This window comes from Gavia stellata, chromosome 9 (assembly GCF_030936135.1).
Source record: "Gavia stellata isolate bGavSte3 chromosome 9, bGavSte3.hap2, whole genome shotgun sequence".
NCBI classification, from domain to species: domain Eukaryota; kingdom Metazoa; phylum Chordata; class Aves; order Gaviiformes; family Gaviidae; genus Gavia; species Gavia stellata.
Window position 1 is genome coordinate 26,810,892 of NC_082602.1, and position 20,038 is coordinate 26,830,929.

Here is a 20,038-nt window from a genome sequence, read left to right on the forward strand (position 1 = left end):
TTGATTTGCACTTTTGGTTTTAGTTCTTCAGTGTGTGAACTGGCTCCTTCCCCTGTCGAGTGTGGATAGCTGCTGCCTTTCTGGTCGTGATCTCATCCTTTTTCTCTCCCTCTTCTAGTTCCCTTGTCCCTGTCTCGTACCTTTGTTGTCAGCAGAACAGAGTTGTTAGCAGCAGGTTCTCCAGGTAAATCCGCATGCTTCTATTTTCACCATTCTTGTGACTGCCCTGATGCCATAAAAAGTCAGCTGCAGTCTGTATTTATCTGACCCCTTTGCTCGTTAGGGAGAAGTCCAGCACAGAGTTATGCCTCGCAGGTAGGTATCCTGAACTTTCATTTATGGTCACCGGTAGCAACATGACAGTCATCAAAATGGGAAGAACTAAAAACACGTTGAAGAAAATGTATTTGGTAATGTGTGCTTGTTCTTGTTTCTCATATGTACACTGGTGGAAAATTAGGAGGGGAGATTTTTTAAAAGAAGGTATTCTCCCCCAAGCTGAGGCTCAAAAATTTCTGAAGAAAATGCATGTGGCAGAGGAGAATGTCTGCTGCTAAACTGCCATAAAAGGAAAACTTTTTTAATGAAAGAATTCTTATATTCTCATATGGGTAAATTCTATGGTTTGTATACAGTCTGGCCATTTCAATTCCTCAAAAGCTTTGAGGTTTCTCTCAGTGAGGTTAATGCCATGGACCAGCACAGTGATTTACTGAGTGGACGGATTTGCAATGGAATGTGCAAGAAGGTTGTGGGACCTCCTGTGGGGTTTTCTGGTTCCCATTTTGCTTAAGACCTTTCCTTGCTGAATAACCAAGTTGACTGACACAGAAATCCCTTTGGAGAGCAGAGACCAAGGAGGGAACAGACTGGTCCAGAAAGAGCTCTGAGATGTGGTTGAGCAGTTGGAAGCTGGGAAGGGTCAAGAACTGAGCTTTGCAGACACTGCATGCACAGAGTAGTTGAGAAAAATGGAAACCCATCAAGAAGGTTTGCAAGAAGAGCAGAATCCTAAAATAGTTTGGGCCACAGTGAACATATTTCGTGCTTTTGAAGTTTTCTTTTTCAGATGAAATGTCTTTCCCTAGACCTAAAAGCAAACAAGATAATGATATGCATATTTAAGTGAAACATCTCCTAAACATTGATACACATCATGCGTTTCATAAACTTTCACCATCTGCTTCCTGTATTTCCCCCCTCTTCTTTTTTCACTTTTGAAAATGTATTTCACCATCAGTCCTTAAATTAGTCTCATGCACATTCCAAACAAACTACAGGTTATTGCCCTGCAGGGGATTTTTTTTCCTGCCCTGTTAAAGTTTCCTGCTGCTAAACTTCAAAGAAGGGGGAGAATTTTAATCTTTCTTTAATTAAAGTACCTGATGGCTTTCTTTTAAGCTCGGCAGCTTTGGTTATCTTTTTTAGCTTGGTTCTTTTGTTTTGCTGGGTCTTCTTTTTTTTTTTTTCCTTTTTCTTGCTACAAATAAGTGTACACTCTGCACGTGCATGTTGTTCCCAATGCAAATGCCAAGCATATTTTCCTAGCTTTTTCCCCAACTAAAAAAAAAAAAAAAGAAAAAAATGAATAATGGAAAATCATAATGGGAAGAATCTCCTTTGAAAGGAACTGATATGGTAAGCCTGGTCACCATGACAATGTGGTACCAGCTTTGATGAAACTCGGACCTTCTGCTGGGTCCTTCTAAAAAGGATCCTGTTGTTTAACCCCAAATTCATAATACAGTTGTATTGATGTTTACCTTGTGGTTTGTGCTCTTTATCCCCTGTGTAGGAAGGTGAGGAGTATGGGAAAACCTGGGTAGAAAAGATCTGTCCAGATCTGGGCTGGCCTGCTAGGGGGCTGGCAGGGCGCTGTTCTGCAAACACGGACCTGCCTGGTATTCTTCTGTCATCTGCCCTTTCTGTATCCTTCCTTCTTCGTTAACTTCTCTTCTCCCTCCCTGACTTGTATGTGGTCCAGAAGTGATGTCGTTTCCCTCAGATTTTTAGTAATTGTACTTTTTTGTTCTGTCCTTTCATTTCACCTGTCCCCCCCTTTTTTTTTTTTAATATATGCTTTGTCATGTTGCTCTCTGTCCTCTTTTGTTTTTTATTAGTAATGTACTATAAGACCCCTGGTGAAAAGAAAGGGCAGATACAAGTCACACTAGTGTAAAGCTGTTCCAGATGGAAACCTTTATTTCGAGCAGCTGTGATGCTATTCTTGTCACACAGAGCCTTATTTTGTGTATGCAGGTGCGAAAGACAGAACAAATTCACTCAGCCTTTACAGTTGCTTATTCTCCAGTGGGAATTACAGCATCAAGCCCTGTGTGCAGATAGACAGTTGACTCCTGGCAGCAGTATTGCAGCCTGCTGTGGCTTTCAAGATGGCAAGTGGGTAGGGAAGAAAACCTTGCAGGGCTCTGAGCATTTCCCCCTAAGCCTGTACTTGGTGTTGCCATAGGGACCTGCACTAATTCCATAGTGTAGAAATGGCAGAAAAATTGCCAAGTTGTCAGAACCTGTATTTTTCTCTTCCCTTTTCTAAAATTGAAGGAAAGACAACATCAGGGGGATTTTAAGTGGGAAATAAAAAACAGGGCAATTCTGCCATGCATCTAGAAGCATCTAAAGTGTTAGGTTTAGGAGAGGCTGGATGCAGAGATGTAGAACAGGCTGTGTCATTTGGGCAAGGAGAGATTATATTTATAGTGATTAAGTGGCAGAGGTAGGGTTGAATTTTAGGGAGCTTTGTTTTTTAGAAATAAGTTTATATATAGAAAAGTCTTCAAAAAAGAATTTGAAAAGCTTGCAAGGATACTGCTGCTGGTTTGCTCAAAGAGGCCTTGTATCTTAAGTTTATATGAAAATGGTCTTTCAGCTGAGAATGGGGGCCACATCGTGAGTAGCATAGTTTACATTGAGTTTCAGCTTGAGCTGGCTGAATGAAATTTAACCGCACTAAGATCCAAAAACTCACCAGTCCCAAAGACAGTTCTTTGATACGTACTGTGTGTGCATTCAGGGAGAAGCCCATCTGCAGGAGGGCTTGGGATCTCTCTTAGGATGCATTTCTGCCCTCCTGTCTTCTGCGTCACTGGGTGAAAGCTAGGGATGCAAAATGTCTCTGGCTTCCTGAAAGCACGTTTACTTGAGATAAACTGTGGCCAATCACACCCGCAGGGGACAGCTGCGAGGTTTTCAAGTGAAACCCTGCAGTGCTTAAAGGCCAGTGATGGAAAATTATGTTTCTAGTTTACTCCTTCCCTGGACACAGATTTTTCTCTGCAACAAGGACTGTTTTCCCTCTTCTACTGGCCAGCATGTACCACACGGAGCTTTCTCTCTTTCACTGAATTTTTGCCCCTTCAAGCACTGGGAGGTACTAGAGGAAACATTGAAGTAATCGTCACATGGACTGCACTCTGCTCCACTGAGGACTCTATCACTCTTACTATTTTGAAAATGTCTGCTCTAACTCAGGGAACAAGGCATATGTAGGTATCAGGTGGAATAAAAGGGGGTAAGGGTTAGCTGGGACTGACTGTGGATGAAAGGTCTGGTATGGAGTTACAATTATAAATCAGAAAGAAAAAAAACCATCTATTAAGTGTCGTCTGACTATCAAGAGCTCCCGCAAGGGAGCCTTGGGAAGTTACCTTTCTCTGGTGGTTACCACTCATCAGCTGAAGTACCGTGACCAACTGTGCACAAGACATGTCCATTGCAACATAAACAAAACCAGGTTTGTTTAAGGCATACTCAGTGATGTTGGCTACCAGCTCTGGCCTCAAAATGTACTCTTTTTCAGGGTAGTTTGGTTGTTTAGCTGAACGTCTAGTTATGAGTGGATTAAATATTTGCAGTTCTTTTATGCTACATTGTGAGTCATTATGTCCCTTTGAAACTCGTGACTTCAAATGTTTTCTACTTGATTTAAGAAATCTCTCGTTTTGCCCGTTTCTCAGCCGAAAACAAGTCTCCACCTCGGCCCTGCGGCTTGAATCACTCAGACTCTTTAAACCGAAGTGATCGCATCGATGCAGTGACACCAACGTTAGGGAGCAGCAACAACCAGCTGAATGCGTCTTTCCTCCAGGTGTATGTTCCGGACTACTCAGTGAAAGCACTCACAGACATTCAGTTTGTCAAGGTAGGAAAAAAGCTGGAAAGGCCCTGATGGAGAGCCTGGGGAAGGGAGGTCCCTCTAGATTGCTCTGTGAGTAAATAGGATTTTGAAAGCAGCCATTTAAAAATCACTTAAAATTACTTTTTCCCAGTATCTGCTGTCCATTGATTTGTCTTCACTGTTCCTTTCATTTAGGCTTGTAGGTAGATTGGTCACATAAGTTTCTGGATTTCAGGTCCCTCGAGGAAAGATTATAGAAAATAACCTCTCTCTGCTTTTAGTCATGAAAGATGTATCCTTGTGAAGCCTTTGGATCCATCCAAAATGGAGACCCTTCATTGTCAGACAGTGTCCTTTTCTAAAGGACGAGACATTTTCTGTTGGTTGCAGTTTTTATTCTCTTTTGATTTTGGTTTCAGTTTGGGGTTCTTGATCTTACTTTCCGACTTGTCATCCTTCTTCTGCTTGGAGAAGTCTTGGACATTTCTCTTTATCTTAACTTCACATGTTAGGCTCATGTCTCATACTACCAGTGAGTTGCTGCATGAATACAGCTCTGTCCCCCAGCATGGTGCATCCCACGCTGAAATGTGTGCAAGTCCTGTGGGATAGGAAATCTAGCTGACCTGAGGAACAGCTAATGCTGGCAGCAATTCCAGCCCAGCTGGGAGTCCAGGGAAGCTGACGTCCCATGGCCAGAAGTTGACCTTGATGCTTTTCTTAAATTAAGTGCGCGTTCACAGTTTCTTTGTATGCAACTCAAATGACTTGTGAACTCAACTTCTGTCAAAGTTAATTCAATATTAAGAATGTGGAATAGAGTAGAAATACTTAGAATGCTAAATCAATCATTCCATAGCCAAATTTTAAACGGAGAGTACAGTCTTGTATTCAAAACTTGACAGACGCAAGTGTACTGGTCAATGGTTCAAGCCTTCAAGGTTTAGATCCATAAATATTTATCACTGGGCAAGTGATTCTCACTACAGATTTCAATGGCTGATCTGCTGTACAGAGCAGCTGCTCATCTTATGCTGGTTTATGTGGAGTCCTTCCAACTCTCACTGTGTTCATACTGAGGCTAATGAATGCTAAACTGTCTGGTGTCTCTGCAGTCAGACTTGCACACCTCTTTTTGCATCACTCTGCTTTACACATAGGACAGAGTACTCAACATCAGTGTTTTCACTGTGCCACATGGGCATTTATTCAATTAATACCTTGTAAACTAGGATTGTGACCTGCTCGTGCATGTTTGGATTTTGCTTTTGGAGTTGTGACCTGGTCCATCTGACTCTCTCCCTTCCCAGTCCCTCTCTTGCATTGCTACTGAAACTTACGGTTTTCTAAAAGTCTTGTTTCACCTCTTCCACCTTCCTGCCTGCTGAGATAACCCACTGCTGTTGTAGCACACAGGGCTGCCAGTGCATGTGCATCCTGCTGCCTGTCTTGGCTGAGAAGGCTGACCCGGAGGAGTTTACGGGGCTGGTTGCTTGTGGCTCCAGGAGGAATTCTCCTCTCTACCACCATATGCAGATACATGGGGCTTCCTTGCCTCTGGGGCATCATGGGCAGTAACACTCTGTGCTCTAGGCCAGCTCCTGTCATGACTGTTCTGCTGAGTGCAGGCAGCTCTTGTAGAGACCAGTGGAAGGCTTCATGGGTTGCTAATTTGGACTCATCTCTGTGGAGATCCCAGTCTTTTCTAGAATCGGATGTCCTTATGTATCAGAATAAGGCTGTAGCTCCTGCTGCGTTTGCTGGCCTAGGCAAGAGCAGTAATGCTTATACCCTCTGGCTCTATAGGGACCCTTAGAGCCTCACCAGGAGCTCGCTGAAGTTGGGAGAAAGACTTCACTGAACTCTGGTTCTGGCCCTAAAAATGTGCATGGTTAGAAGGAAATGGAGATCTGATCTTAAAGTCTCTGCATAGGAATAAATCGCTGCCTTTGAACAGCATGGTGATTGCACAGCTCTGTGCTTCCACCCTGTCTGGAAATGTCACCGTGCTGTGGTGTTGAGTTGGGATGCTCTAGGCTTGCAAAGTGCAGGGATGTTTTATAAAAACAGGTAAACAGGGGTTGAAGTGTGGTCATCTGGAAAGGGAGGGCACTTTATTTTCTCAGTGTGTCCCATGGGAGACACAAAAGAGTGACTGGCTGTTTTTGTTCCTTCCTTCTGTTCTTGGAGCAGATCTCAAGACAGCAGTACCAAAATGCCCTGATGGCATCCCGGATGGACAAAACACCTCAGTCCTCGGACAGTGAAAACACTAAAATTGAACTGACTCTTACGGAGCTGCATGACGGTTTGCCGGACGAGACAGCAAACCTGCTGAACGAACAGAACTGTGTGACTCACAACAAGCCCAACCACAGTATGCACAGTGAAGGAGCCATCTAGGAGCTGACTCCCCACAACCCACCTATCCCATCTCCTCTGCAGGACCAGCCCTCGCTCCTTCCTGCCTCCTCCCCGAGTGTGAACACCGTTCGTATGTGCTTGCAACACTGTGCTGCATCCAGTGTTCTGAGACCAAAGACTTTTGCGTCCGTTCTGGGAGCAGAAGAGGAAGAAACAGGAAGAAAGGAGCAAAGAGCAAGAGAGACTAAAGCCCCAAGCGTACTTTGGGAATGGTGAGCCACCCTTGAGAATGATGAAAATACTTCTTGCAAAGTAGAATCATGTTTATTTTTTAACTGTATTTTTGATCCTTGTTGGGTTTTTCCTCCTTAAACACATATGGAGAAGTTTAAAAGCTCCTCCAGTTATTTTTTCAAGAGAGATCATGTTTTTAAAAAGTATTTTGCAGAGTTTTAAATTGTTTCTGTCCCTCCCGAACCTCAAACGGGCTCTGTCGTGGTTTTGTGAATTGGCTCCAATGTCCTTAGGCCTCTTTTCACCCCTCTGGTCCTTTTTGTTGCCCTGTTGAAGAAGTTAGTAACTGGTACTTGTATGTTATTTGTGTCCTAAGAATGAGTAAGCTTCAAGGAATCTCTGGTTTCAGCCACCTGGAGGGCCAAGGGATGAGTATTATTACATTCTTCCAGTTAAGTTTCAGGGAAGGAGTGGTTACTTTGGTATTTAATGATCTCTCAAATTTCAGAAGGTTTCTTTGTAAAACAGGCAAAAGCATGTTACACTTACAGTTTTGTAACCTCCAAAAACTTTGTGTATGTTGAAGATGATACTGGGGGGGAAGGAGGTAATTAGCAAAACTGCAGTCTCGTGAAATGAAAGCTGGGCATAATTTTCCATAGTGAAGTAACTGGGTGATTTTTCATTGATGTTCCTGACAATCGCATGGTGAAGTAATGTGCGCACCCTAAAATGACAAGCTTTTAAGCACTCGCGTGTTGTAGCGGTCTGTGCACCGTTACCTTGGCCAGAGCAGATGGGCAGGCTTTGCTAAATAACAGAGAACATCAGTCCCCGTCCCCCCTTCAATCTCTAGTATTAACACAAAAAATGCTGCTACAATTATGCTCAAAGTACATCCTCCAGGTGACAGTAAACCTCTGCCAGTGCAAGGATGGGTTCTGCTGAGGAGTCGGGACCATCCTCTACTCTCCAAGAACTGACAAAACTTTCCGGACGCGAGTGTATTGCACTTCAGGGATTCGGAGAGGTTTGTTTCCAGGCTGTTCTCAGCCACATTCCTTCCTTTGAGTGGATTTAGTGCATTTCCTTCTCTCTTGTCCCTTTTAACAGCCATTTTAGGGATTACCATGGTAGCAGAGCAGAGAGCCTCCCACCCAGCTGCTGCTGGTGCGGGGCACCCTGCATTGGGCAGCAGGAACCAATTCCTCCACCCCAAAAACCTGAATGCAGACTGGGTGCAAGCAAAGGGCACCCCGTGGCAGTTGTGCATCACACATTCCCCACTGCTGTAGATGGAGTTTAAGTCCTCAAATGAAAAAAAAGTCCCCCCCCATCCTCTCGCCTTCCAGTGCTGTCTCAAACAAAATGTGAATGTTGCCCTCGGTATCTGGAGTGATTAATAAATCAGGCATTGCGGTTTCTCTGTTTTGAGACCCTTCTGTGTCCCCTGGCTATGTAGCATTTCCCTTCTTTTCTTTACACCCGGATAATCTCATCTGACCCTCAAAGAAGCCCCCAGCCCCAAGTGCAACTGCCAGAACTCTGTGCCTGCACGCCTGCCTTGTCCCTCCTGCTCACGGGCTGGGGAAGGCACTTGCTGCAAGTTCCCGCGGTCCGTCTTTGCAAACGGTGGCTGGAAAGGTGCAATATTTTGCAGCAGGATCTCCCCGCAGGAAATTGGAGTGCGTGGTGTCATAGCCGATTGGGTCTGCGTGTGTCTCTCCTCCTCTCTTTTTTGGCTTCGGAAAGCAGCCCTAATTTTTGCTGTCCTCCCTGATGGGAAAGGTGCACTTCTTTCTTCGAGCTACCCATGAGGATGAAGTCCCCCCAAGGGGGCATAGAAATTGCACAGTATCTAACTTGTGCACCCAGTGGGAGGAAACGGCACCCCCAAAACTTTGCTCTCACATTTAGCTTTTTATTAACTTTTTTTGAGTCCCATCTAAAAGCATTTCCTCAGTCTCCATCCTTGCTCTGATGCGCACCAGCCCGCTACCACTGAGAGCACACGGCTCAGCGTTGGCACGGGCTGATCTAAGCCCTGCTTGTTCCTGGAGAGATGCCAATATTGCACCTTTCTTGCAAAGCGAAATGTTGAGATGTTACAGTGTTTGTCCTCGGCGGGCGACTCACCTCGCCAGTTTTTATCTAGCATTGCTGAATGTAAAAGTTTGTCTGGAGTGTTTGACACAGTGGTGAACTTGAGATGCAGTATCCGTTTTGTCAAGCCTGCTGAAGGAGGGAAGGCTCAAGTCAAGGCAGCTCTCTCTCTGGGACGAGGTTGCTCGCTGGATCTGACTTCTGCTTCTTATGGCAGGTTATGGGTTTGTTTCAGTGTCTGTTTTCCCTTTTTAAAAAAAAAAAAAGGAAAAAAAAAAAGCCAATTTTTCCAACCAAAGCCATGTGATCCCAAAGCAAATACCTCCTGCTTCTGCCCATGCTGCACTGTTCCAAAATTTGCAGGCAATTTTTTGCATGACTGTTTTTCATCATTTGTACAGATCCAATAATGGAAAGTGAAATAATTTCCATAAAAATAGTTGATTATAGATGTGTTTCATATGGAAAATATGTACCTGACCCAGAGGGGTTAGGAGCTGCTATTACTAATTAGCTTGAAGAGCAAAGCATGGTCCTCTCCCCAGAGGGGGAAAAATCCAGTCTCCCTGTTCTCAGGGTATTTACAGTTTTACTGTTTAACAAATGCAAGGGGTTCCCAGCCCTCGTGGTGGGAACCATCACAAGCAGAGGAGCCCGGCACCCAGCTCAGGATCACTTCTGAGCCTCCAGATGGCATTTGCTGGCGCCGGGGCTTGGCTTTCCCGACTGCAGTGGAGATGGCATCACAGACTCATGGCGTCTGAGTCTGTGCTCTTGCAGGGGATGTCCTGCCAGAGCAGGTCTGCTTTCTCTGCCTCGCTGGCTGCCCACTTGCATTCAGGTGGGCTCAGATGCCGTGCTGTAGTGCCGTAATGACGCCTGGCAGGGCTGCCGGTCGTCGCCGCGGCACAGGGCACCAGCTGGTGGCTTTGGGAATCGTTGGACTTGACCTCAGACCTCGGCAAGGCTTTGACTCGTAGAAAGGATACTGCATCTTCCTTTGTCAACTCCTACTGCTGCCTTTGTTCCCCTCGTCCATCTGCCTCCGGGTGCAGGCAGAGGGGTGGACGATGGCCTGTTGGCTGGGGGAGGCTGGGAGGGCATCTAGCCATGGTTTCTACTGTCAATACAATTTTGCACAAGAGTTCTTTGAAGTGAGGTTTTCAACACTAATATCTTAAATGCACAACTGTGAATTTTAACTTTTACACTCCTGTTGGTTGAATTTCCTTTAAATGAAATGAACCTGAATCTGTTGTAACTATGATTTATTTTTTTTTTAATTCTGTGTATTGCCAAATCTTTGTAAAGAGTGAAGGAATGTTCTTGCTTTCCAATGAGAATCTTTCTCCAAACGAGACTTGACTCTGGTGACGTGGAGATCATACGAAGCACGCTAGTTCTGAGTGGAGAGGGGCTCAGGGCGGGCTTAGCAAACCAGCCTCAGCCTCTGTAGACCCCAAGCTCAGACCCTCCAGAGTTTACAAAGCGCTTGTTGTTTTATTCCCAGCTTGTCCACTCCCTGAAATCCCTGGCAGCTGAAGGCCGCTGCCCCGGAGGAGCTCAGGACGGGGTATCCTACAGAGAGACGAGGGATGCTGGCAGGGTGTCTGGGCTGGCCGGGGAGCAGGGGCCCTGAGGCTGGTGTGGCAGGACGAGGTGCTTCCCCCATCCAGTTGCACCAGCCGAGCGAGCTCCATGGGGCAGGTCCTTCCACCGCTCTCCACTTCTGCTCCGGATCTGTAGTCATGCGTAGTTCCCCCTCATGCTTTTTTTGCCCCCACACACGCTGCTGCTCCAGACTGAGCAGGAAAGGGATGATGCCGAGACCTGTGCGGGGCAGCTGGAGCTGGAGCTGGCTGCTCAAGGCTTGCAATTCTTGGGCCCCTTTGGAAGAGGGGTCAGCCACTCATTCACATTGTGCTCGCTGTTCTGTTCCTCCTCTCTTCTCCCAGACCCTTTTTCTCACCACAGGGTATATTTTTGTTGTTTTTTCTTCTTTTCTTTAAGTGCCTTTTTGTGCAGGTGGAGCTGGCAAGAGTAGGAGTCTCAGGATATGGCCCTTTGCACTCACCTGAAACCTGGAGAAAGCTCAGGGGGAGCAGGGCGAGTTGCCCATGATGGCCCATGGACATCACCCGTTTCTGCTTCTCAGCCTTCAGGGCCCAGCTCAGATGAAATTTTGGCACTGGTTGTGTCAGGCTCTGGCTCAAATAAGTTCAAAGAAAACCAAAGAGGTAGCTTTGTGTGAGGGGCTGCTTGGGCAGCAGTGGTGCTTCCTGTGATCTCTGCAGAGCTCAGCTGAGGGACGTGGGGGTGTGGATGGCAAAGAGCAGCGCTGTCTCCTCACGAGCATCCTGTGTAAGTATCCTACCTACATGATGGAGAACACAGCCGCGTTCTCCAGGACCCCTGGGAACACTCATCTTCCTTGTGCTGAAATACACTATCTATAGAAATCATTCCCACATAAAAGATGTACCATATTTTATATGATACCTAATACACACATCTGTGGATTTAAAACTAGTACCTGTGTACCAGTTGTCAAGTTATCCAGTGTCTGGATTACCAGTAGAAAACTGGGGCTGGGGGGCGGGGAAGGATGCTGCAGAGAGTACCTCGTGTTGTGATGCTAACTTGAGGCTTCATCCCAAAGGTGTCCGACCAGCATTGAGGGGTTCCTGCATTTGTACTGTGCGCTGCCATGTGCGAAGCTGGCACAAAGCAGAAAACCAGCATGTGTTGAAAGGCTCGGTGTGATACAGACCTGGGCTTGCTGCCTGCCCTGCTGCCTGGCTCTACACTGGGGCTCTAAATAGACCCAAAGAAGTACCTTGTCCTTGGATACTGAGGGTTGGTTTAGCCCAGCAGTGAAATGATGAGCTTAACTAACATGATCAAAAGCCGGGCATCTTTTCATGGCACAGAGAAGAGAGCAGCCTTCATCTGGCTTGACCAGCAGAGAGGACAAGCTCTGCACTACAGGCTGGGCTGAGAAGCCACCCTCATCCCTGCTCTGTGTTATACTTGGTCCCTCAGTTGCAGGTCTCTTATTGGTGTGATCTCTGTGGTGATACTGGCCTCACTCCATGCGTTGGCAGCACAGGGGACTTGGAGACATCCACAGCTTCCCACAGTGCCCCCCGGACAATCCCGCTCGGTGTCTTGCTCTTGTCCTGGAGCCTGGCTTCATGCTGGGTTGCGTTCCTCCACAGTTAGTTTCATGGCCACGTCCTTGAGGCCATATCCAGGTGAGGGGATGCTGTTGCTGTGGGTCCAAGGCGGTACGGTTGAGCTTTTCGGTTTGGTTGTGCGTATTTGCTGTTCCATTAGAAGCTGGACAATGAGCCTGGGGAGGCCAGAGCATTCCCTAGGAGAAAGCCTGGGATGCCAGGTTACCCCAGTGCGCTTCCCTGAGCTGCAGGGATGGGAAGGGCGTGCCAGAAAGCTGCCTCCAGCCCGTGGCATGGTACAGGTGGTGGAGGGAGGTGTTTCACAGATTGGTAGCGCTGAACTCAATCAAAGTGACATCTTGTTGTTCTTGTTATCCTGAGGTCAGGCTCTTTAGCGGTTCTGCACCTTGGAAATACGGTACTGAAAGCTGCTGGTCTTCTGTCTCCAGCTGAAAAACCTTTCTGCTCTCTCCTGAAGTTTCTCCTTTGGGCCCTGTTTTCCTCTGAGCAGGGCCGATCGCTGGGATCCTGCAGAGGACGGTGCCCTGGCTGCTCTCACCCCTCCAGTGCAGATTTCTGGCTAATGAAGTGCTTGACGTTTAATCCTCCCCCCAGCACGAGAGGTTTGGCTGTTCTCGACAGAAGCTGCCTGTCATAGAGCCGGGCTTGAGGTTTGTCAGCTGTTGTGAGCCAAACAAGCGCCTGAAACATGCAAAGGCTGCAGGCGGCTCCGATACTCCAGAGGTGGATTTGATGTCTGTGTTGTCTTCTCCTCCTGGAAACAGGGCAGCAGTCGGTTGATAGCAGGGTTTCTTGCAGAGGAAGGGCTTGTCCCACTATTTAGTGCTTGGCGGAGCAATCTAGCATCCCATTTCAGCTGTCTGGAGACCACAGAACTTTATAGAAGGAGGTGTTGTTTTATCCTCTGGGCATCACTGTTGTACCAAATGCTTCCAAATTCAAGTGAGAAACTCGTAGGTGTCAGATGAGTGGCCTGGATCATAGGTCTTTAGTTGGAAGTGCCAATACGTAATGCATGCCTTCTGGATTCACCCAAAGGTCAATGTGGGAGGGTAGAGGGGAGTCCTGGTGAGCTCCTCTGTTCACAGAAGTGACAGACTGGCCGGGCCTAGATCAGCCCTAGCATCATCCCTGCTTTAAAGTCTCAGGTCCCAGCAGGCTGGGCTGGGCTGGTTTGGCTGGCGGGTTTTTACCCAGGGTACGTGCTCTGTCCTTCTGCATCGTGCTGGCTTGGATTCAGCAATGTGGCTTTCTGCGGCTGCTGCTCTCGCATCGGCTGCGGCCATTCCTCTGTTGTTCTAGCTGTGGTTTGGTTGAGTGTTCAGGAAGGCGAGAGAAGGAGGTGCAGCAGATGGGAACGGGTGATGCTGCAGCTGTCCTGTCTTCATTCCTCACACTAAGGGTAGGAGATGCTGCTCAAGGGACTCTGCCTTCCTTGCAGACTGCGTGAAATTCAGAGAGTGGAAACCCACCAGGACTCCAGCACCAGTGCTCTGGTCCTGTTTGATCCATGTTCTCCTGAGCATGAGGGTGACTTACAAGCAGTTCAGGGTCGGGCTCTGCTGAGGGACCTCAGAGCTCTTAGCGTGTGCTTTCTCCAGCACGCCCAGCTGCAACCTCGATACCCGAACCAGGGGGCAGGTGCCTGGATGCCAAACACACTGAATCTGAAAACCCAAATACTTGAGAAGCGTTCCTGGAAGCCATGAGCGGCTGGTGCTGGGCAGCCGGAGGTCTCACACCCAACCTTTCTCCTGCAGTCGGGCCCTTCCTGGCTGCCCCGAGCCTCCTCCTGGCCGCTGCTGGCTCGGCTTCAGTCCCCCCCTGCTCAGAAGCGTGGCGGCTCTCCCTCCGCAGTGCGTTTTCATGGCTATCTGAACCCACTCAGCCACTGCAGCTGGCTCTTCCCTGTGTCTTACTTGCCATCATACGTGGTCTTTGCGAATTGTATCATATTGTACATGACTTCGGGTTTCCAGAGTTGTAGTATTCTGACTACAGTATTTCCATGTGTGTACATAAACCTGAATAAGCACAAGTGAAATCCTGAATGAAGTGTATACGTTTCATATACTGATTGTCATACGAATGAATTTTATAATTATTCCAATTTTGTTGTAGATTTCCAGTCTTTCCTATTTATTTTGTACCAGATTTATTTGTATATTTTGTGATTTTGTTCAAAAGCGTTTTGTTTATTTCTATTCTTTTTAGATAAATGATGATTTTTTTTCTGTTGAACATTCCAGTTTATGCATTTTTCCCTCCTCCATGCTCTCCCCTCATTTCCAAGGGATGGATTTTGGCATGTGGGTGGTGGGGCTGATGTCGGTGATCCCGGACCCAGATCTCTGCTATTGGTACATCAACGGTCTTTAATCTCCACTTCAGCTGTCAAGAGCCACGGAGAGGCCGGATCCTGTTCCCCTTAGCGCCAGGTCTTGCTCTTCACTTCAGTGGGTCTGGGCCCGTAAGTCCTCGAGCTGGGGAGGGCTGTGCTGGCCGTTTTGCTGACCAGGAGCTGGGAAGCTGGCGGCAACAGCAAGCAGCTGACTTTCTCTTTCTGAAGTTCCCTCAAGGGTGAGGGCCTTTTTCTTCCACTAATAAAACCCCCTTATTTACAACCTGCTCTCCATAGATCATATTTGTTTGTCCGGAAGTATAGATGCCGTCTGTCTGTCCGTCTATAGCACGTGTTCCTGCCGGCCTGTGCATGACTGGGGGTTGCCAGCGAGGGACGTGGCTGGTGGTGACGGCAGCTCCGTTGGATGGGAGTCGCTGGTGGAGTGAGTCTATCTGTCCCCCTGCATTAGGTGCTGCTGCCTGCTCCCCCCATGTTGGGGCTTCAGCACCAGCATTGTGCAGAGCCTGCAGTGATAGAGACGTATTTCTGAGCAGGAGAGCGAACCCATGCTTAGTCCCGTGCCCAGCATCACTTCCAGCTCCACGCTGGCGGAGGAACGGCCGACCCTTTCCTGCGTGCCAGACCCAGCCCTGCCATGCGCCTATTTCATGCTTCCGCCATCCCTCAGCCCCTGTCCTCCTCGCAGCCATTTCACCCAGCTGCTCTCCCTGCACTGGGCTTTCCTCCTTGCTCAGCTCTTGAGCTGCTAAACCCAGATTAGCGATTTGGGCAGCGTCTGCGCAAGCCTTGTTGGGGGTTTTGCTGCACCCAGTGCAGCCTCTGTCCCTGTTCCTGTGCTGCAGGGTGGCCCCATCCCCCTGGACCTTGCTCCCCAACATCATATCAGCAGGAGGGGGAGAGTGGCAGGTCCTGTGAGGACTTCTGCTCCCCCCGTGTGCTGTGCCTGTCTCTGGCAGCAGGTGGAGGATGGTGGGATGCCGCAAGCAGGATGTAAGTAGAATTAATGTGAAGGCAAACTTTGGGGCTGGCTCTGACGGTGAAGAGCAGCGGGAAGGAGGAGCAGAGCAGGAGAGCCCGGGGCTCCTGGAAGGGAGCGTGCAAGAGGCCTGGTCCCTGCAGGGAGGCGGGATGGGTGTTGGCTGCACTGTGGCAGCGAGGTGGGAGCAGTGCCTGAAGCGAAGGCAGCTGCATGCAGGGCTCTGTGTCCTCGAGGCTCCAGCAGCTCCCAGGCTGCACTCCGTCCTCTCTGCGTCTTCCCTGCGTGTCTGGACACTGCAGCAGCAGGGATGGGACCCCCAGGGCTAAAGGCCATTCTCACATACTGTGTGAGTCATGCTCAGGGTCACCTTTTGTACCTACAGGTTGTTAAGTCCTGGTAGACCTTTTGCTGCCCCGGCCCCCAGCCCCGGCCACTGCTGCATCGCTCTGAGTGCCTGGCCAGCCCCGCGCGCCAGCCCTGCTCTCCTGCCGCACGCTCCGCAGCCCAGCGGGCCCCAGGGCTGTTCTGCTGGAGGTGAGCACCATTTTGCAGGGCCAGGGTGGGCTGGTGGCTCTGCACCTACAAAATTGGCTGGTCAATGTATACCACAGGTGGCTGGGGCTTTGGGTGCCGAGGTTGCAATAGCTGCTGCTCAGGGGCTGGCACAGGGCTTTTTGCATCCTCCATCATGGTTAGGTGTACCCTGATACTGGGTTTGTGCTTCAGCTGCAGTGGGCCCTCACACCACTGAGTGAGAAGATGGTGTAAAGGAAGAGGAGCTGGGAGCATCTTTAGTTACCTTGAGCTATTCAGAAGCACTTGCTGGCAGAGCCCAACACAAAATGTCTGCAGGGCTGTGGCTAAGGGTAGAGTGATCTTGGGCTCCGGGCCCTGGTAGAGCTTGCTCGGTGCAGCCACTGTGAGCCCCCTCCGTCTCTGTGGGGCAGTGAGGGTGGGTGTGTGGTGCTGGAAAAAGGGGGAGAAATCAGAAATCAGGTCAGCGAGAGCTCAGGGCAGGGGGTGAGGCCTGTCCCCAGTGCTCACCTTGCTCCTGCCGGGCTTTTGCTGCAGGATAGACCACCACCGGTGGGCAACAGCATGCTGGTCCATTGGAGTGGGGGAACGGCTGCGGGGAGAGCAGCAGGAGCCTGGCAGCAGCTGTGGCTCATGCTGGCTTTTCCTGGGGGCTCTGTGGAGCCAGTTGGGAACACGGCTACTGCCAGGCCCCCGGCTTCCTGGGAGTGGCAGCTGGTGCAGCCAGAGGTGCAGGCAGCTGCCTGCCAGAGGTGTGGGCTAGAAAACTGGGCCGTGGCCATGTCCCCTGTGCCAGCCGGGGCAAGAGGCTTCACCCTGGCTCTTGCTCGGCGGTTTCTTACCACACCACCATTGCAGAGCCAGCGCAGCATGGGCAGAGTGGCACAAGGCTGGGCAGCGAGCAGTGCTTGTCTGTCTGTCAGGCTCTGCCTGCCACTTTCCCACCATCAAGTGAGGGTCAAATACTTTCCATTGCTCCAGCCTTGAAGAGTCTTCTCCCCATCACAGTCAGAAATAGCCCTGGGCTGGGAGTGAGCTATTTGTGGCTACTGGTTAGGAAGGAGGAATGCACGGAGCTCCCCAGACCTCCCTTCCCGCAGCCACACGCCCTCCACAGCTGCTGAGCTAAAGCTTAAAAAAAATTCAAGTGGCTATACTTGGAGAAATGAGTTTAAACATAGCAAAGCCCAGCATGGCCTTTAGTGAAAGGGCTCAGGAACAGCTCCCTGGAACCCTTCTTGCAGCCGACCTCGCTGTGGGTATGTGTTATCTGCTCTCTAGACAGCAAAATCAAGGGGTCAGGGACCCAGTGCTGTGTTTGAGGCTTTTAGCAGCCCCTGAAGCGTTGGCTGTTGATTGTTGGCCGCCATCTGCAGCCACTTAGTGTTGCTTTTCTGTTTGGCACTTCGGGCCCTGAGTACTGAATATCCTTCTGCGGTAGCTCGGATGGCGGGGCCTCATCATCTGGTCTGGTTTGGTTGATATGAGGGGTTTGTTTATAGGCAAGGGCTGAGCACAGCAGTGTCCTGTCCCCAGGGCTGTCCCTGTCTCAGCCGGCTGCAGGGAACACGCAGCCTTTGGCTAGGCCAGCCGGTGCTGTCGCTGTGGCAGCACTGGCCTTCCCTGGGTATTTTTCTCTGTGTAACCAGGTTTGCGGCTCTTGGTGAGCCTGGGCCGTGCTGTGCCACCAGTGTCACCCGGGCACAGGTCATGCATGGCAGGGATCAGCCCTTGGTAATGCCTGTGGGAAACAGCCCTGAAAAGGCGCAAATGTTGGAGGTAGTGGCAGGGGGCGGGTGTTGCCTTTCCTGCCATGAAAAGACCCTCCTCACTCTCTGAATCCAGGCCAAAATGTTCCTCTGTCCCCCCATGCCTCCTGGCTGAAGCCCATGGGGATAACAGAAGCCTTGTGCCACCCTGTCACTTCCTGCCCACCCGCTCCCCAGGGACCAGACAAGCCCTTAAAGCCAGATCCACAGCCACTGCTTAGCAATGCTTCATGCAACCAATTCCCAGAGATGCTTTCCCTCTTCCTCAGCCACCTGTCCCACGGGGACCCCCACAGACCAGTGCTGGCTCTCCCTGCCACTTCCAGCACAGCCCTCATCATCTCAGTGACTCACCACAAAGCGCCAGGCATTTCTTAGAAACATCATCATTTATTGACTTGAATAACTGCCGCTACGGTAGCAGTGTTTCCTGCTCAGATGTTGGTGGTGTGGTTTTTCTTTTTTTATTTTCTCCTAAGGTACTTTTTAAAATGAAAAAAAAAACCAAAGATTAAATGAATTTATGGTACTGAAACAACAGTTGAATTAATTAATTACAAGACGGCCCTTGTTGTAATCCCTTCACAGTGAACGGCACAGGCTGGAGTAAGGGAGGCTGCACCCCGTAACACGGAGGAAAACCACAGGGCACTGCTGCCCAGCTGCGTGCTGGCCCTGCGCCTTCCCTGGGCTGGCTTTCAGGCACAAGGTCCACTTGCCCATCCCTGTGGGGCAACCCCGGTCCCCACACAGCAGCCTGCAGCTGTCACCCTCCTTGGCCAGGGACACAGCCTTGCCCACTGCAATCTGCAAGGAGGATCCACTTGCTCTGCGCCAGGCCAAAACCAAGGGCAGGTGCCAGCTGGCCTGGAGTTTCCTGGCTCCCACCACGGGGCTGGCCCTGTGGCATGTGCTGTTTCCTAGTTTAGGGCAGACATGCGTGGCCCACAGCACCCTGGAATAACAGGCCCTTTCACTCCAGATGGTGGCTGGGTTTGTCTTCTTTGGGATGCTTCACTTTCTTAAAGCTGAGCAGACAGAAAGGTCAATAATAGGCAGCAGGAAAACAAACTGACTAACTTAATGCTAAAGCAGTAGCTTCAAGCTCCTGGGTTAATATTTACTGCTGAAACTACAGGAGTTGAGAACACGGTGTGCGGCTCAGCTGTTTGAGAAATGCGTTGGAAATCATGCATCACATGCCAATGATGAAAGAGAGCTTTGAAACACTGGGCGAGGATAACAAGCATCTACAAGCCAAAACGTGTACAGCTGCAGATATGCAAGAGCTGGAATCCCACCACCATCCATGACAGCTGGACGAATTGAACCACTTACTTACACAGAGAAACTCACACCAAGCAGAGGGTAAACTGAGTGCTGGAAGCCACAGCAACACCCTGGATAATGTGGGGAGGGGCGTTTGTAACTCAGAAGCAGAGGGTTAAGGGCAGCAACCCAACGGGCAGGAGGATTTGGATCATTTTGTCTCCTGCAGGGCCCAGCACATCCCTTCCTTCTCCACAGTGAATGTAACAAAACCGTTCAAATGAAAATCAGATGAAACATGTCATGGGAAAGGGAGAAACATGCAGCATCCCTAAATGTAATGGGAGCAGCATGACAGCACAGGCGGGCAGTCCAATCTGAATGCACCACCCAGGCAGAATCCATCAGCTTTTTGAACCGTCTGCAAAACTGAAAACAAGGGTCTCCTCCTAATTAGTGTTAATTTGTTAAAAGTTTCTGGACACTTTCAAAATGTGCCTTTGCAAGAATCACACCCCCCCAACCCATCACCCCAAGGGCCCCACAAAGGAATCTGCTCCTGATCACTGCTAGAGTCATGGTTTGTCTTCAGCGATGCTTTGCTTTTTCCTTCTTACTCCTCTTCCTCTTCCTCCTCTTCTTCCTCCTCTTCCTCTTCCTCATCATCATCTTCATCATGGCAATGTGTGATTTCCTGAGGTGCTTGGGGGAAGAGGTTGGGTGGTTTGATCTCACTGATGGAGCGGGTCAGTTGATGCCGCTTGTAGTCAGAATCTTTAAAATCCACTGAGGTACGATTGCGTGTGGCCATCGGCGACTCCTTCTCATTGATGTCGACGTGTGTGTGCTCTACCGTGGACTCGTGTGGCATCTACACATGTAAGAGAGAGAGGAGATGGCAAGGGGTGTCCCAGTCCCAGGGTATCTCCCTGAGACAGAAGTAGAGCAAGCCCCAGAACATGACCCTTTGGCCCATGGTGCATCAACTGCCACCCAACCCTCCAAGGTGCTGCTCCTGATGCTTGTGGCTTGTGGAAGGGTTAATGAACACAAGCGCAGGCACCTTTCGGACCCCTGCCCACCCCCCCT

General features: G+C 49.5%; 2 protein-coding genes across 2 annotated transcripts in view; one reads left to right on the forward strand and one right to left on the reverse strand.

Moving 5' to 3' along the window:
• CNNM2 (cyclin and CBS domain divalent metal cation transport mediator 2) overlaps positions 1–6,839 on the forward strand; it is a 121,005-nt gene extending 114,166 nt beyond the window's left edge. Inside the window, exons 6-8 of the mRNA XM_009809220.2 lie at positions 119–184; positions 3,975–4,159; positions 6,329–6,839. Coding sequence (XP_009807522.2) covers positions 119–184; positions 3,975–4,159; positions 6,329–6,538 — 461 coding nt within the window. The 3' untranslated portion in view covers positions 6,539–6,839. The remainder of the gene's footprint in view (positions 1–118; positions 185–3,974; positions 4,160–6,328) is intronic.
• An 11,351-nt stretch (positions 6,840–18,190) lies between these two features.
• Positions 18,191–20,038, reverse strand: part of NT5C2 (5'-nucleotidase, cytosolic II) — a 62,805-nt gene continuing 60,957 nt past the window's right edge. Inside the window, exon 18 of the mRNA XM_059820939.1 lies at positions 18,191–19,820. Coding sequence (XP_059676922.1) covers positions 19,563–19,820 — 258 coding nt within the window. The 3' untranslated portion in view covers positions 18,191–19,562. The remainder of the gene's footprint in view (positions 19,821–20,038) is intronic.